Source organism: Panicum virgatum, chromosome 9N (assembly GCF_016808335.1).
Source record: "Panicum virgatum strain AP13 chromosome 9N, P.virgatum_v5, whole genome shotgun sequence".
Lineage (NCBI taxonomy): Eukaryota > Viridiplantae > Streptophyta > Magnoliopsida > Poales > Poaceae > Panicum > Panicum virgatum.
In genome coordinates, this window is record NC_053153.1 from 9,321,661 (window position 1) to 9,337,677 (window position 16,017).

General features: G+C 47.0%; 2 protein-coding genes across 3 annotated transcripts; one reads left to right on the plus strand and one right to left on the minus strand.

The window, feature by feature from the left end:
* Positions 1-527: 527 nt before the first annotated feature.
* Positions 528-15,863, minus strand: LOC120687283 (DEAD-box ATP-dependent RNA helicase 16-like). 2 transcript variants are annotated; one of them, XM_039969267.1, is made up of 15 exons: positions 15,416-15,863; positions 14,782-14,946; positions 14,305-14,394; positions 14,076-14,204; positions 13,298-13,398; positions 12,779-12,893; positions 12,420-12,551; positions 11,815-11,880; positions 11,159-11,338; positions 9,668-9,763; positions 9,400-9,537; positions 1,824-1,906; positions 1,515-1,552; positions 1,210-1,430; positions 528-886 (listed from the first exon to the last, which is right to left on the minus strand). In XM_039969267.1, exons 1-15 carry the CDS (start codon positions 15,662-15,664, stop codon positions 806-808), a joined length of 1,884 nt encoding a protein of 627 aa, XP_039825201.1. In that variant the 5' UTR covers positions 15,665-15,863; the 3' UTR covers positions 528-805. The 2 variants fall into 2 exon arrangements, with proteins under 2 accessions (XP_039825201.1, XP_039825202.1); XM_039969268.1 differs by lacking the exon at positions 9,668-9,763.
* On the plus strand, positions 6,197-7,656 carry LOC120687285. The gene is made up of 3 exons (XM_039969269.1): positions 6,197-6,769; positions 6,864-6,982; positions 7,080-7,656. The coding sequence occupies exons 1-3, from the start codon at positions 6,583-6,585 to the stop codon at positions 7,557-7,559; spliced, it is 786 nt and encodes a 261-aa protein (XP_039825203.1). The 5' UTR covers positions 6,197-6,582; the 3' UTR covers positions 7,560-7,656.
* Positions 15,864-16,017: the final 154 nt, after the last annotated feature.

Below are 16,017 nucleotides of genomic sequence, written 5' to 3' on the forward strand. Positions count from 1 at the left end.
TACATATCAGCATTTTATTGTAGAGTTCTCTGAAGGGAGTTAACCCAGCTAGTCAACGAAAAAAGTTCTGACAGTTTAGACTCTGAGTCTGATAGAGCACGTCATCAAATCGCAAGTACGATTGCCCACACCACATCCCTTGCTAATAAAAAGGCTTGGCCTCATCTACCAAAGGGCCCGAAACATACATCTATCGTAACAGACTTGTACTATTTGTAAGGGAAGCATTTTCCTTTTCACTTTATAGAAGACCTATGCTTGAATCTAACAATTATTATATGCTCCTAATAAAAAAGAAGAGAAGATTGGTGTCTCCAGATGTTCTGTAAGAAAGGAAAACATGCAAATCCACCGTTGATGCTAGTGAATTGAAACAAACCAATACTTCCCTTTGTTGCCGCTATGGTGTTAAAGCACCCTTATCAGTAGCAAGAATCCCTACATATCTGAGCCAGTTTATAGTAAGAATAGTAGCTAAATCATCACATCGGTTATGGTCTTAAATATTCCCAGCTCTGGTGAAGGAATTTTGGTAGTTCAATCAAATCCTGAAACTTGTGTTCGCATCACTGTTAATGTTTCCCTGAACATGGATTCAAGAGAAGTGCATGATACTTGGAAAGAAATTAGAAGTTTCCCGTCAGGCGAGAAACAAATTCTACACCCCATGGTCGCTAGTGTCACTGTCACCCTTGCCGTTGTTTACACAACCTGTCTAAAGATTCCACAGTTGAGTAGAGTAAAAACAAAAAGTCGAGAAGCCTACAAAACTGAGCGAGCTAATTGTAAAACTACTTGGAAGACATCAGCTTTCTGCCTTCTTACTCTTCTTTCTTCTATCCTGCTCCCCCTCTCTATCTTTCCTGCGTCGTCTCCGTGATTTGCCCTACCAACAAACATGAAAATCAGTGCAGGAAAGAATTGCACGAGTATCATTTAACAGACAGACTGAAGAAAAAGATCCAGGGTGCGCTAGAGATTATTTCAATTCTTTATGCTTCTTTAATCACTTGTAGGCTTGTTCATCTGGACTAATGATGATATGTTCATCCCAGACTGTACCATCGGGCAACTATGGCATGAATTATCGCATGATCAAACAAGAAACAAGCCAGCAAGGAAAAAATCATCATTGTTCAGGGAAGCAGGGCATGGATAATGTCTTGAACTGTAAACCGGTTTCCAAAGTCATTAAATGGGTAAATGTACCTCAGCAGAGAAAGTCCTAAGGGGGTCTCTACTTTTGCCAGATCCTCCCTTGAATCCCTGTCGTTTCCTCCTTTGGGGTTTGTCAATACCCATAGCAGCCCTGGAAAGTTTGACAACATTGCTGGCTTCTTTTGTTTTTGGATCAATTAGGTAGTCAGGAACATCACGCAGGTGTGCGGGAATTTCTTTGTTGCTTAACAACTTATCGTGCTTGAGCAAATCTGAAAAGAAACACAAACAGCATAGACTGGTCAGACAGGTTACTTTACTAACACAACTATTTGCATAAGGCTCATGAATCATACCAAGGTCTCTTGGATTCTCTTCAAAATGAGACTTCAATCTACAGGATGAAAAGGGATCATTGTTATGGGAAAAAAATACGGGTGCAGAAATAGCTTTGAATGAAGATGATCGCCTTTTTCATGAAATAGCAAAATGTACACATTCATATCTTTGATTTATTCATTCTATCAGCAAGAAATCACACATTTTATTTGCTAGAAGTATCCAGCTAGTTGTGATTTTTTCCCTCTTTTCCAAGGAGAACCAGGAGGTTGTTTTCAAGACATTCAGTTATCATTATGCAAGTTGCATTTACAACAAAATCTTACTTCTCAGAATTCAGGATTTCATTCTTTATGTCTTGGCGACGTGCTTCCTGTATATCACGTGTTGTCACACTCCTCGCAACATCCTGTAAGAGCAGGGTAATTTAATGTTAGCCACCCAAATTAGTATTGCTGTTACACAAACAAATTGATGTAAGATGTCAGCAAACTGGGAGGTAGCCGGGACACGGAGTACCCGAACATCGCCGATGGCGACTCTATCGCGCACGAAGTGTAGGTCGATCTCCACATGCTTCGTCCGCTGATGCTGGACGGGGTTGGTGGAGAGATACACGGCACTGACGTTGTCGCAGTAGACGAGCGTGCTCTTGGCGAGCGGGCTGTGGAGCTCCGCCAAGAGCTGTCGTAGCCAGAACGCCTCCGCCACGCCGTTAGCGACAGCCCGGCCAGAAGTAGAGCGACGAGTGTCCGGGCAGCCAGCCCAGTCAGCGTCGGTGTAGACCACCAGCTCAGCAGAGGACGAGCGGTGAAGCACCAGGCCGAGGTCCACAGTGCCACGAACATACGAACGTAGCGGAGGATACGCTTCAGTGCAGCAAGGTGTGACTCCCGGGGATCATGCATATGGAGACAGACCTGCTGAACAGCGTAGGTGAGGTCCGGCCTGGTGAAGGTGAGGTACTGCAAAGCGCCAGCCAGACTCCGGTAGCCAGTAGGATCAGCCACCGGATCACCCAGAACAGCAGACAGCTTCGCCTGAGTGTCGACAGGAGTGGAGCAGGGCTTGCAATCAGTCATCCCAGCCCGCTCCAGAATATCGAGTGCGTACTGCCGCTGGTGAAGGAGAAGACCAGACGGGCGAGGTTTAACAGTGACGCCCAAGAAGTGGTGGAGCTGACCCAGATCCTTCATAGCAAACTACTGCTGCAGAGAGGAGATGACACTCTGAAGTAGCTGCTGACTGGAGGCTGTGAGCACAATGTCATCGACATAGAGCAGCAGATATGCAGTCTCGTCCCCACGGCAGTAGATGAAAAGAGACGTGTCGGACTTGGCCTCGGTGAACCCCAATGTCAGCAAGAACGTGGCGAACCGAGAGTACCAAGCCCGAGGAGCCTGCTTCAGACCATAGAGAGACTTGTTGAGCTGACAGACCATATCCGGACGACTCGAGTCCACAAATCCCGCTGGCTGAGAGCAGTAGACAGTCTCTGAGAGAGTGCCGTGAAGAAACACATTCTTCACGTCCAGCTGGTGCACAGGCCAGGAGCGCGAGAGCGCAAGCGAGAGGACCGTGCGCACCGTAGCGGGCTTCACCACTGGGCTGAAGGTCTCATCATAGTCCACACCAGGTCGCTGAGTGAACCCCCGAAGAACCCAGCGAGCCTTGTAGCGCTCCAGTGTGCCATCAGCCCGACGCTTATGCGTCCAGATCCACTTGCCAGTCACCACATTGCAACCAGACGGACGCGGGACGAGGTCCCACGTCTGGTTGGCAAGAAGAGCCGCGTACTCCTCTTCCATCGCGCGACGCCAGTGAGGATCCGCCAAGGCGTCGTGGACAGAGGAGGGTACCGGAGAGACCCGCGGCTCTCCCTCGGTGGCGGAGAGAGTCGCGGCCTGAGACGCCATCCGCCGAGTCACCATGGGATGAATATGCCGAGGATCCCGATGGATGACTGGCGGGTGGTACACCTCCGGCTCGGCTCGAGAGGGAGCCGGAGGAGGCGGCGGCGGCGACGGCTCCGTTGTAGGCGTCGCAGGAGCCTCCGGAGCAGGAGGCGGCACCGGTGTCGACGCCGAACGACGCCGGTACACCTGCACCGGCTGAGCGTACCGCTGCGGCGCCGGTGTCAGCGCCGAGCGGCGCCGGTACACCTGCACCGGCTGAGCGTACCGCGCAGGGGCAGGGGAAGGCACCGGGGCCACAAGTGGCGCAGCGGGAGACACCGGGTCCGCGCGCGGCACGACCGGAGGTCCGGGGGGCGCGCGTGGCGCGACCGCGGGCAACGGGGCCACGCTCGGCGCAACAGGGATCACCGGAAACGGTGTCAGTGCGACGGGAAAACCTGCAGGAAAAGGACAGACATGTAACGGTGGCTGAACAACCGGGTCAGTCGGAAACAAAGACTCCAGCTCGGGGTCAGGAGAAGGTGTGGAGGAGGTGGAGTAGGGGAAATCCGACTCGTCAAAAACGACGTGTCGGGAGATCAGAACGCGGCGAGAGGTGAGGTCAAAGCATCGGTACCCCTTGTGGTCAGGGGAGTACCCGAGGAACACACAACGAGTCGAGCGGAGCGCCAGCTTGTGAGAAGCGGTGGCGGAGGTGTTAGGGTAACACGCACACCCGAAGACCCGAAGGTGGTCGTAGCGAGGAGGGGTACCGAAGAGAGTGGTGTGGAGTGGGAGCAAGAGAAGCAGTGGACGGAAGGCGGTTGAGCAGGTAGGTGGCGGTGTGGAGGCTCTCAGCCCAGAAGCGCACAACGTCGTTCGTCGTGCGAATCATCCGCTCAGCCTTGCCGTTCTGAGGAGAGGTATACGGACAAGACATACGCAGCTAGGGATGGCAACGGGCACAAACCCGGCGGGTATCACTAATCCAAACCCGCACCCGCCAGGGTAAAATCGTACCCGTTAAAAAACCCATACCCGTCGCGGGTATGATTTCATGCCCGTCCCCGTACCCGTGCGGGTTTTTTTTATACCCGCGGGTTTCCCGTACCCGATAGAAAAAGCAACAAAATTTAATAGAAAGCATAAACAAATACACAATACATTATAGGCAAATGAGTCTATTAGTAGGTAATCATCCATGGGAATGGAAGTACGTGAGTCTAAGTCTCTTAGCATGTGATTGGACCTTATTTTGATACAAGACCTTGTGACATTGGTATTTTAGGTTATATGTTGTTGGGTTTATTGTACCCACGGCTTTGCGGGTTTGGGTACTTGGAGAACAAACCCGCACCCGCAAACCCGACGGGTACGAAGTTTATCCCATTAAGAAACCCGCGGGTATAGAATTTAGTCTATGCCCGCACCCTAATGGAGCAAAAACCCATCGGGTTTCGGATTTCGGGTACCCGTTGCCATCCCTAGACGCAGCTGAACACCCCGAGAGAAAGAAGAAACGGGAGGTGGAGTTATCGAACTCCCGCCCGTTGTCACACTGGACGGCCTTAACAGTGAGGCCGAACTGAGTGGACACCCAGGCAAATAAGTGGAGGAGGGTGGGGAAGGTCTCAGACTTGGCGCGCAAAGGGAAAGTCCAAGAGTAATGAGAAAAATCATCAACAATAACCAGGTAATATTTGTAGCCAGACATGCTGAGTACAGAAGATGTCCACAGGTCACAGTGAATAAGATCAAAAGCATGCGCAGCATGCGAAGAAGAAGAAGAAAATGTAAGTCTAACATGACGACCTAACTGGCACGTATGACAGAGGTGCTCAACAGAAGCCGTAGTACATGGAACATCGGTACTATGACTGAGCTTAGCCAAAACGTCGCGGCCGGGGTGTCCAAGCCGGCGGAGCCAGGTGGTGGAAGAAGGCATCACGGCAAAAGCAGTAAACGAAGAAGAAGTCGAAGACGGAGCAGCGGAGGCAGGAAGCCGAAGAGTGTAAAGGGGCATCGGGCTATCATATCTGAGGAGCGGACGCCGGAAAGCCGAATCCTTCACAGTAAGACTAGAAGAGTCAATTTCGATAGAACAGGAGTTGTCAGCAGTAAACTGGCGAATGGAAAAAAATTGTTAACCATTTGAGGAGCAACAAGAATATTAGGAAGACGAGGAGCAGAACCCACGGCGGTGACAGGAAGGCAAAACCCATCACCAACCATGATAGAAGAAGGACAAGAGAGGTGTGGGGGTCGGACGGAAGAGAGGATACCGGCATCAGGAGTGGTGGAACGAGGCACCCGAGTCGGCGATCCACTCGGTGCTGACCGGCGGCGTCAGTCCCATGGTGCTGAAGGACTGCGCCAGAACAGCCTGGTCCCACCCCCAGGCCAGGTCGGCTGCTGGTTGGACTGAGCGGGCGGGGTCCAGTACGGCGCGGAGAGGGGAGCAGCACCAGTGAACATGGCCGCCGGCTGGAGCTGAGGACGAGGCCCCCCTCCCGGACCCTGGAACGACCACATCGAGATGCGCCCTGACCATGGGTTGCTGAAGGATGGCGAGGGCGGTCCAGGGGCAGGGCAGAAGCGGGAGTCGGAGCCGGCGGAGTCGGCGTGCCCCGACCGGTACCGGTACCCCCAGAAGCAGGGCCACCAGTGCCACCACCACCCCCACGTCCCCCCCCCCCCGCCGCCGACGTCCACGGCCCCCCCACCTCCGGTCTGCTCGGCGGGAGCAGCACCAAGGAAAGAGGTGGCAGGGGCGGCGGATTAAGCCGGTGGAGCAGCGACGAGCGCGGTGGAGGTGGACGAGGGCGATTCGGGCGCGAGACCCCTGGTGATCTCGAGGGTGAGTCCCGGACCTGCAGGAAGGAGGGGAAGGGCCTCTGGCAGGCGATCCAGCTCTTCAGGTGGTCATAGGTGTCATGTTATTAAAGCGTCGTGAAAACGTCGTTTTCACGACGTTTACACGATAAAACGCCATAAGATTGTGAAACGCTCGAACGTTTTGACAAAATCACATAAAACGACGTTTTATGGCGTTTAAACGTTCGTTTTATTCGTTTTGGCATTTTACCTCGTGAAATTCGTTTAAACGCCACTGCATGGACGTTTTAGGTGCCCATCAGCCCCTCCTTTGTATGGAGCAGCACTATATTTGAACCCAGGAAAATTCTACAAGATGAAACAGAGTGATGATGATGGCTATGTTGGAGAGCTAAGGGGTTGCTTCAATGATGTGCTTGTTAAAATGGTGACAGATGAGGACCTTAGAGACAAAATTGATGGTCAGGCTGTCCTTTATGAGAACCAAAGAGAATCATTTGCAAACCCAATGGCTATAAGGAACGCTCAAACAAGAAGTCCAAGTGAGTATTCTAATACTTGTAAACTTCCAATATCTATTTCAGCAACATGTAATTTGTTTTCAGCATCTAAATCCCAACCTATTTTCTTATTTAGTTGACTGGTGGCTTGCATATGGTGGTAGAACCATTGAGCTCTATAAGTTTGCAAGACAGATTGTTAGTCTTTGTGCTTCATCATACGGTTGTGAGCGAAATTGGAGCACATTTGAATTTGTAAGTTAGTTTATATCCTTATATTACATGACACTACTCAATTTTAGTTGTTACCTCCTTATTTATTGAGTATTGCTACTTTGGTTGTAACTTGTAGATGCATACCAAGAAAAGGAACAGGCTAGAGCATGAGAGATTGAATAATTTGGTGTATGTTTCATACAATAGAAAGATGGCCGCTAGGTTCCAAAAAATGCGTGAAGAAGGAAAGAACTTTGATCCTTTAGTTCTTGAAGATTTTGATTGGGACAATGAGTGGGTTGATCCATTTGCTAATTCAGCACCTATTGGGGGTGATCCTCTTTTCACATGGGACCATGTTGATCAAGCCGCTGGTGCATCTACACAACTTCAAGGACGTAATTTTCCTAGGCGAGCTCATGGTAGTCATGTGTCAAGAATTGTTCAAGATGAAGATGAAGATGACGCTGATGTGGGTGAAGAAAATGAGAATGATGATGATTTTGTGCTTGATGACCTTGATATGGATGACGATGAAGCAACAAACAATGGTGGCAATGGTGAAGAGGAAAGGAATGATGATATCGGTCTTGATGAACTAGATGATGGTTTTTGAGACATCATAGATGGGAGATTGAATAATGCTTGTGTGCTTATTATTGTGCTTGTGGTTGTGGATTTGATTTGCTTGCTTATGCACTTGTGCTTGTGGACTTGTCATTCTACTATTTTATTTTGTTGTTTGTTTGATTGCTTTGGTTGTGAACATGTTATTTTGGAACTATTATTATGTGAACCTACATTGGTTGTTTGATATTTAACTAGTTGTTTGGTATTAAACTTAGTATATTGTGTGAATTAATTATTTATATTGATATTTTCCTATATTATTTGTCACGACGTTTAAATGTTCGTTTAAACGTTTACAAGACGAAATCTGCTCTCCAACGTTTCAACGTTTTATCGTGCTAATAACATGGCATAGGTGCTGCTCAGGCCCCGCAGGACATTGAGCACCAAGACCCGATCGGACACCGGATCCCCGAGGTCGTGAAGAGCATCGGCCATGCCCTTCATCCGCCGGCAGTACTCACCAACGGAGAGGTCCCCCTGCACAAAGGTGCGCAAGGTGGCGTCGAGCTGGAGGGCGCGGTACTCGGCGTTGCCGAGGAACTGCCCCTCGAGCGCCACCCAGGCCTGCCGCGCGGTGCCGCCGTGGGTCCTGACGAGGTCCTGGAGATCTAGGGAGATAGTCCCGAAGATCCAGGACACGGCGATGCTGTCGAGGCGCAGCCACGCCACGTCCTGCGCCTCGAGCGGCGTGTCGAGGAGGACGTGGTCGTCGAGGGCATAGCAGCGGAGGGCGAGCAGGACCTGGTCCCGCCAGCGTCCGTAGGAAGAGGACGTCGGGTCGAGGAGGACGGTGACTAGGGCCCTGATGTTCTGGACGCCGGCGGCCTGGAGGTGGAGCTGGGCGACCATGGGGTCGGTCGGATCGTACCGGGCTCCAGATCCAGCGGGCGGGGCCTGGCGGGAGGAAGAGGCGCCGGGCTCGGGGACGACGGGCCGGCCGGAGGAGGCGCGGAGGAAGTGCTCCGCCTCGGCGACCCGGAGAGCGGAGGCGTCGGCCGCGGTGCGCTCACGCTCCCAGACGAGAGCAGTCACGCGGAGCCGCTCCTGGGCCGTCGAAGCCTCCGACTTGGCGGCGAGGAGGGCCGCAGCGAGCGGCGTCGGCCCGCGCGCGTGCCGGCGGCGGCGGCGGCTGTAGGGGCAGAGGACGGGGCGGCGGCCGGCCGGCCATGGGCCGGCGGCGGCGGCTGCTGCGGGCGGCTGGAAGGGGAGGGAGGAGAGAGGAAACCTAACCCTAGGCTAATGATACCATGATGGAGAGAATAATTGCTTGTATTCCTCCAAACCCTAGAAGGGTGGGATATATAGATCCTATACATGGGCCTCTAGATGGGCCTCTATACATGGGCTCACATATACACCAACAAAATAGCTTGCCTAAGCAAACAGCAAAAGCACACAATTCACTGCTCAGAAAATGAACTTCCTTACCAGGCTAGGAATATTTCTTACCCTAAACCCTAAACCCTGAGCAAGATTTCATATTTAATGGGCATGGCCACATTAGTCTATATACATATACAATTCTCCTTGACTAATAACAGGAATAGACGAAAGGGACATGGAAAGGAAGATTGTAAAAAAATGATCAAGAATCCATCTTGGCGATCAACAACAGGATAGCTCATTAATACTAGATTTGCTTTCAGACTAATCAGCAATAACAATAGTACATTCCCACCGGGCAACTATGCCTCACTAATACTAGCAGTCTAGCACAGCCTCACAAACCAATTGTTCAATACCTACTTATTTTAGGATAATGTTGAAAAAAGATAGGCAGAAGTAGCAATATAGAATTGCTAAAAGAGATTCAAGTTGCTGACCTGAGCCCTATATCGTAGAGAGTCGACAGCATCTTTTGTAAGTAGGGGGAAAGGTGAAATGCAATCTATATCTTTATTTTCAACTTCTTGCAACATATGCTCAATGTCTTCAAAAATACTACTCTCCTCTTCCGAAACCTGAAGCAGCGATTAACAAAAAAAGTGAGGGCATTGACAACAGAACCATGTAGAAACTTTACAAAATGATACTTTATTCCTGAATCCTGATGTTAATCTATATGATGGAACCATGCAAAATTGAACTTACAAGCGATACAGATGCACCGGTCTTATTTGCTCTCCCTGTTCGTCCTATTCTGTGAACATACCCAGCAGGATCCGGTGGCATGTCAAAATTAACTACCTAATGAAAAGTTAAAGATAATGGTCAATCCTGTATCTTCAGAACTTCAACTATGGGCATGTTTGGATCCAATGGCTAGAGCTATTTTGAGTCTAAAATAGCCTAAAATAGCCCAAAATCCCCAAACATGAGGGCTAGTTTGGGCTATTTGCAAATAGCCTACCTCAAAAAACTATCACACCCAAAGGGTGATTATTTGAGCTATTTGAGTGGGTCCCACTGGAAAATTATTTTTTCTCCTCCCCTGTGGCCGCATGGCCGCACCTCACCTCCATCTCGTTCCCGCCGCGTTCGTTCTGTGCATGTGCCAGTGACGCGCTCCCCGAGAAGGAAGCAGGCAAGACAACCGACGGCCTCGTCGGTGCCAAGGCCGGCCAAACACAACCGGACAAGCCGCTTGCGCCCACACCTAGCGATACAGCCGGCGCAGCGAAGCAAAGCGAGGGAGGGGTAGGATCGGGATGGTGGTCGCGAGGGCCAAGGCGAAGGCGCCGGCCGCCGCCGGCGCGGCGCGGCGGGCCGGCGTCAGGGTGGGCCCCGCGAGGCTCGAGGGCCTCCCCGCGGCGTGGCCGGCGGGCACGGCCACCTTCAAGGCTCGCGCACATGCTCACGGGCGGTGGGCGCGCGGGGTCACCGCCGTCGAGCCCGTCGCCGGCGGCGGCACCGTGCGCTGGGTTTCCAGTTCCCTGAAGCCCTCTACGTAGTGTTAGGTGCCACAGGGAAGTCCACGGTGTAGCAAAGCAGGTAGGATCCAGCAGGAAGAGAGGTTAATTGGATCCAAATGATTGAGAAGGTACAAATAGCTCTAAATAGTCCTTGGATCCAAACATGTCAAGAGCTATTTTATTGGAGGGCTATTTGCTTGGGCTAAATAGCTCTAGCCTTTGGATCCAAACATGGCCTATGAAATCAGCATGTCATTTATGGTGACCTTGTTTAGCTGATATGTGTGAGAGGAAAAAAGATAATAAAATTTAAACGTGTGCTATACATCTTTTTAAAGAGAGAATCAGTGGCGAACTGAAATTCAAACTAAATCCTCTTTAATATATTTTAGGGAGGAGCATTGGTTGACAATTTCTCAATACATAAAATTCAGCATCTACTGCTCATCATGAGTGAATATTAGATGATGCAACCATGAAACTCTAAGAAAAAATATAGTAAAACTTGCATAGGACATATCATCTACAGAAATGCTATTACAGCTCTATATTGATGAAGAATTCCAAGAAGACAGTCAATCCCTATAGAAGTCAGACTCAGACGAGAACTCACAATAACAGGATAAGCATTATCAGATTAGAACAAAGTAGGTCCAGCAGTTGTCCTAAGCAAAGATCTCAGCACACAGAACTGCTGTGAATACATGATTATGTCAAGATATTAACTTACTGTGAATACATTTTTGAAGTCGATTCCTCTGACAACTCCAAATTCAGCATCTAAAGTCTGCTGCAAATGTTTGCGGGACACCCTTGCCTCTTTCTTGTTTTCCTTATCAGTTTGCTTATCCTCCTTTGTTTTAGTGTCATCCGTTGCTATCAGATAATCAAATAATCTAGCATTGAATGCCTAAGAAATAAAGAAGTAATAAGTCATTTCTGGAGTTACCTTGTCAATGCAAGGAAGTAATCTGTGCAAGCTTCTAATGGAAAATAGAAGGGAAAAAAATCCTATCAAAGCTGTAAATGATTGTTATACTGTTTAACTGGTACCCTTGCATACCATTTCACTTCCCTAACCATTGGACTAGTATTTTACGATTTTTTTAGGTCTGTCAGCAGCAAGGGTCACAAGACTGAAAAGGAGCAGATGAAGATATTGCTATTCAAGTCATAGAAACATAATACTAGGCTACATTTAGAATAAATAAAAGTAGCAAAATTAATCACAAGTTCACAACTACAGAATTAACATAAAAATCTAAGGGGCTAAAGGGAACCTATCTGAGAGTTCAAGTCAGAAACTCAGAATCGAGTTGTTTGCTTCATTTAAGCAATTAAATTCTCCTAGTTACAAATTTTAATACAAGCCATGGAATATGCTACCTCGATAATATGTAGCCGAGAATTTTGTGGCAACTCAGCATTCAACACCGCGGATCTTATCCCAAACTGTATAGAGCATATATTGATCATAAGATTGCAATAATAATACATGAAGTGTACATGGAAAATAGAAACCACACAGAAGCAAACAGCGGTGAACAAAGTAATATGGCAACAAAAACAGTGAAGTGAATAGTAAATTATCATAGTGTACACATAAGTTTGCATAGCATTATCTTAAAATGACAATACAAATGTAGCACCGATCCGTTTATAACTCCTTTCATGCATTTTTTACACACTTGCCTGAACCAGTATCGTACAGGTAGCTTAAGAGAAAAAAGAATTTAATGAAACATCAAGAGACTCAACAATATTTAAAATATCAAATACAAAAGGAACAGAGAGAGTGGTTCAGGCGAAAGTATGTCACAAGTTCAACTATTGCATCACAAGAAGTTTTGAATTACCTCAAACAGCAATTCCAAGAATCAATTCAGGACACTGAAAGTTCTTTTTGGTACCGAGCAAACTAGCATTCAAATTCACAGATCTAGACCACCAATTGCATTTCATATTAGGGTAAGACTAGTAGTTCAATCTACCTTTTCCAAGAACAGTCGTAATCTGAATGCCGCATCAATCGAGTTGACAAATATAAGAACTTTCTTCTGAATAAGCTCAAACTTTAAGAGTGCAAGGATATGAAGCATCTTATCCTTGGCATCGCATGAGATCTGGGTAAAAAAGAATGAAACATAATGATTGTGATGCAGAAATTAATGTGCAAAATGCCAAATAAATTCAGCCAGATAAGGGATAGACAGGAAAATGTAACAATATCAAACATGGGAACTCTTTATTTCCCCTTAGAAATTTTCAGAATATCACAGTTGCAATACTAATACGGAAATGGAGAACAAGTTCATAAATGTAAAATTATAAGGCAGCACAAGAGACTTACCCAAAACTGTTGAACATTTTTGGGGATCACATCATCCTTAGCTCGACCAACCTCAGTAAGAGTTAGAACAAATGGGTTGTGCAGAAGTAGCTTGATCAATTTGTCGACATCAGAGCTGTGACAGTCCAATTCAGTACCAGACCAGATAAATGAAAGATAAATGGAAGCAGGGGCTCAAGTAAATCATACAACTATTAATGTTTTCCTGTACCAAGGGATAGCAATAGCATGGATTCAACCTCCAATGCTTATATATTAAATGCATGTCAATTGAACTACTAGCAGAGTGTTACAAAGAGAAGATACAGCACAAACAGGCCTAACAGCAACCTTCCACTTAAGAGAATCAGCATGAGAAAACTGTATACAGCCAAAAAGTCACAATTTGAAGTGCCAAATATCTGATTAAGTATATATGAAAAATGAGACGCTTAGAGAAATCTTAAAGTTAGGCAGTGGAAGCAAGATAGGATGTGTAAAACTGTAAATGCAAAAAAAGGAACATGGAGCACATTTGACCTTGAGGTTGCAGACATCAGAATGGACTGACAGCTTCTTGGGATATGTGGGATGAGAGCTTTCAAGTCATCTTCACAGCGATAGGACAGAAGAAGGTCAGCCTGGGAACTAACCATTAATAGATTAGCAACTTCTTCGAAAGGAGCTTGCGTGAACATTATGGTCAATCCACAGAAGTGTGAATTTGATGTGCAATACTATAAAATAGCATATTTGGTATTCCCTCAACTTTTATAAGGCATATTTTGATTTGAAAAGGTCGAACTCTGTAAGCTTTGACCAACAATTAGTCAATTTATATGCATGTTTAGAGTATAAATGTGGTATCAATAAATTCAAAATCAAAGTGCTTTAAGATGCTGTTGATTTTGTGGCAATGGACAAAAACCACACGTTGTAAGAGAAATTAAAGGTCAATATATACTTTTGAAGACTTTATATATCAAAATATGCCCTATAATAATGGATGAAGTATAGAGCACTGCAACTTTTCAAAAATGTCACCACAAATTTGTAGTATGGATCTCCAGCTTTCTGCAGGGGCTCAAAATTAATATCATCAAATGCACCAATAAATACAACGAACTACACTCAAAGACTCAATCAGGTAATGGAAGAACAGCTTCAAAATTGGAACAGTACAGTTTTACATCAGTTCACAGATTGGGAAAGAGAATATAGAGACACAACGTCAACAATGGCATTCCTGTTTATATTGGAGGACACATAAAGTATGTAAAGTTGTAAACAACAAAAATGCATGACAAATGAAGTGCACCTCATCGAGAATCATCATTGAAAGAGATTCTTTGATTGATGAGCCACGCATAATGCCCTTTGATATGCATGTTGCAACACAAGCTGGAGTTGACACAAGAATATTAGGGGGGCCAGACAATGCAACAGTCTGCAAATAACAGGGTTTAGTTAGTTATGCTTATAGACATAATGAAAAGACAAATACCAAGTTGAGAAAATAATGATGAAATGAGGTAGAATTGTCTCACAATATCCTTATCCGACATGCTAGCAGTCACTTGGACGACCTTTAATTTGGATGTACAGAACTCAAGGAGAGATGATGCCTCATTATAAACCTACAGTATGCAAATATATAATGACAACAGAGTTAGTTTCTTTTTAGCGGATGAAGAGAAAAGGAAAAGGAAGCTATATTATACCCACATGATATTAATCGTTAATGGCAACTGTGCAGTAAGGCAAAACATATCACAATGGTGGATATAATAATCATATTTTTGCACTGCACTATATCCAGTTACAAACCAATGAATCAGGATGTATCAAAATACTCTGCAAACTTCAGTGTACCAAACATCAATAAAATTCACATATGAATCAGGATGTATCAAAGTGATATGTTAATCTTTAAACTGCTACAGATATAGCATTTGTAACAATTCAATTCAACCCAAACTAAATCATAAAACAATCTCAGCAAAAGAAAGGTTGAGGCCCACTACCTGCTGGCATAACTCTCGTGTAGGCACCAGGATGAAGGCATTTGGTGCGGGTTTACGAATACGGCCTTCTGAGGATAACTTCAGTAGGTCATGCAGCAACGGGAGAAGGTAGGCAAAGGTCTTTCCAGAGCCAGTCTTCGCCTTTGCAACTACATCCTTCCCTTCCTGGAGCCACAACATTTGGTTGCTGATCAGAGTCATAAATCATAAATTAAAGAAAAAAATGTTTGCACATGATCTGGATAAGCGATTGTCTGGAGTGTTACTGGGTATGGTGGACAGGCCACAACAGTTTGTGACCAGATCCTTCTTGTGATATGCTTGCCTAAAACTAAATTTAAATAGGACTGTCTTCAAGAAATGCAGGCTATCCAAATAGCGCTGTAATTTGCATATTACCATCACACTAGTCAGAATCAAAGTTTTACAAGTATGAAGGGGGCTGAAATTCCATAGTTCCTGCACCATTTACCGTTTATTTCTTACCAAACTCTAAGATGCCAACGCTACAGTAATAATTACAGACCCGAGCCTTGTAGCCGATTGGATTACAGATGACGAACATCTGAACTAAATTCCACGAAACAAAAAGGCACCCACAACAAAAGGAGAATAAAAGCCAGAAATCACGCACCAGGATGAGAGGGATGGCCTCCTGCTGTATCGGGGTTGCCTTCGCGATGCCCTTCTTCCTCAGAGCCCTCTTCAGCTGCTCGTCCAGGCCCAGCTCATCGAAGCTCACCTCCTTCTCTTCCTCCTCCGCCCCCTCCTCGCCGCCGGCCCCAGCATCCGGGCTCCCCTCCGCCCCGCTGGCACCTTCGACTTCCTGCCTAACCTCCTCCGCCTCCTCTTCCATCTCAGGGATGGGCTTCACGCGGGGCATTGGCGTTCAGTCAAATCGCCAAATTATTTCAAAAAAAAAACTGCGGCGCAGCGCTTCTGGGCGACAGATGACTTCTACGGTGGAAGGACGCTGTCTTGCTCAGCCCGGTAGCCGGCGGTGAGGTCTCCGATGCTGAAGCACAGCAAGTTGTGGCGGCGTAGAAGAAGAGGGGGCGCGACCGCACAAGAGCAGAAACCCTCGCCCTCAATTTTTCCGCATTCCGGATTTACCCCTACATCTAACGGCAGAGCAACGGTGCGATGGAGGGTTTAGGGTTTAGGAATCCAGAACCAGAAAATAGCTGGTTTTCGGGAAACCGGCCGGTTTAGTTGTTTCATGGGTTCAACGACCCA

Coding starts and splice junctions, on each gene's coding strand:
- LOC120687285 (XM_039969269.1), top strand. CDS start 6,583: ATGAAACAGAGTGATGATGATGGCTATGTTGGAGAGCTAAGGGGTTGC. Junction 6,770..6,863: donor CGCTCAAACAAGAAGTCCAA/GTGAGTATTCTA, acceptor TTTCTTATTTAG/TTGACTGGTGGCTTGCATAT. Junction 6,983..7,079: donor ATTGGAGCACATTTGAATTT/GTAAGTTAGTTT, acceptor TGTAACTTGTAG/ATGCATACCAAGAAAAGGAA.
- LOC120687283 (XM_039969267.1), bottom strand. CDS start 15,664: ATGCCCCGCGTGAAGCCCATCCCTGAGATGGAAGAGGAGGCGGAGGAG. Junction 1,907..9,399: donor CTCTACGATATAGGGCTCAG/GTCAGCAACTTG, acceptor CTGCTCTTACAG/GATGTTGCGAGGAGTGTGAC. Junction 1,431..1,514: donor AGAGAATCCAAGAGACCTTG/GTATGATTCATG, acceptor GTTTCTTTTCAG/ATTTGCTCAAGCACGATAAG.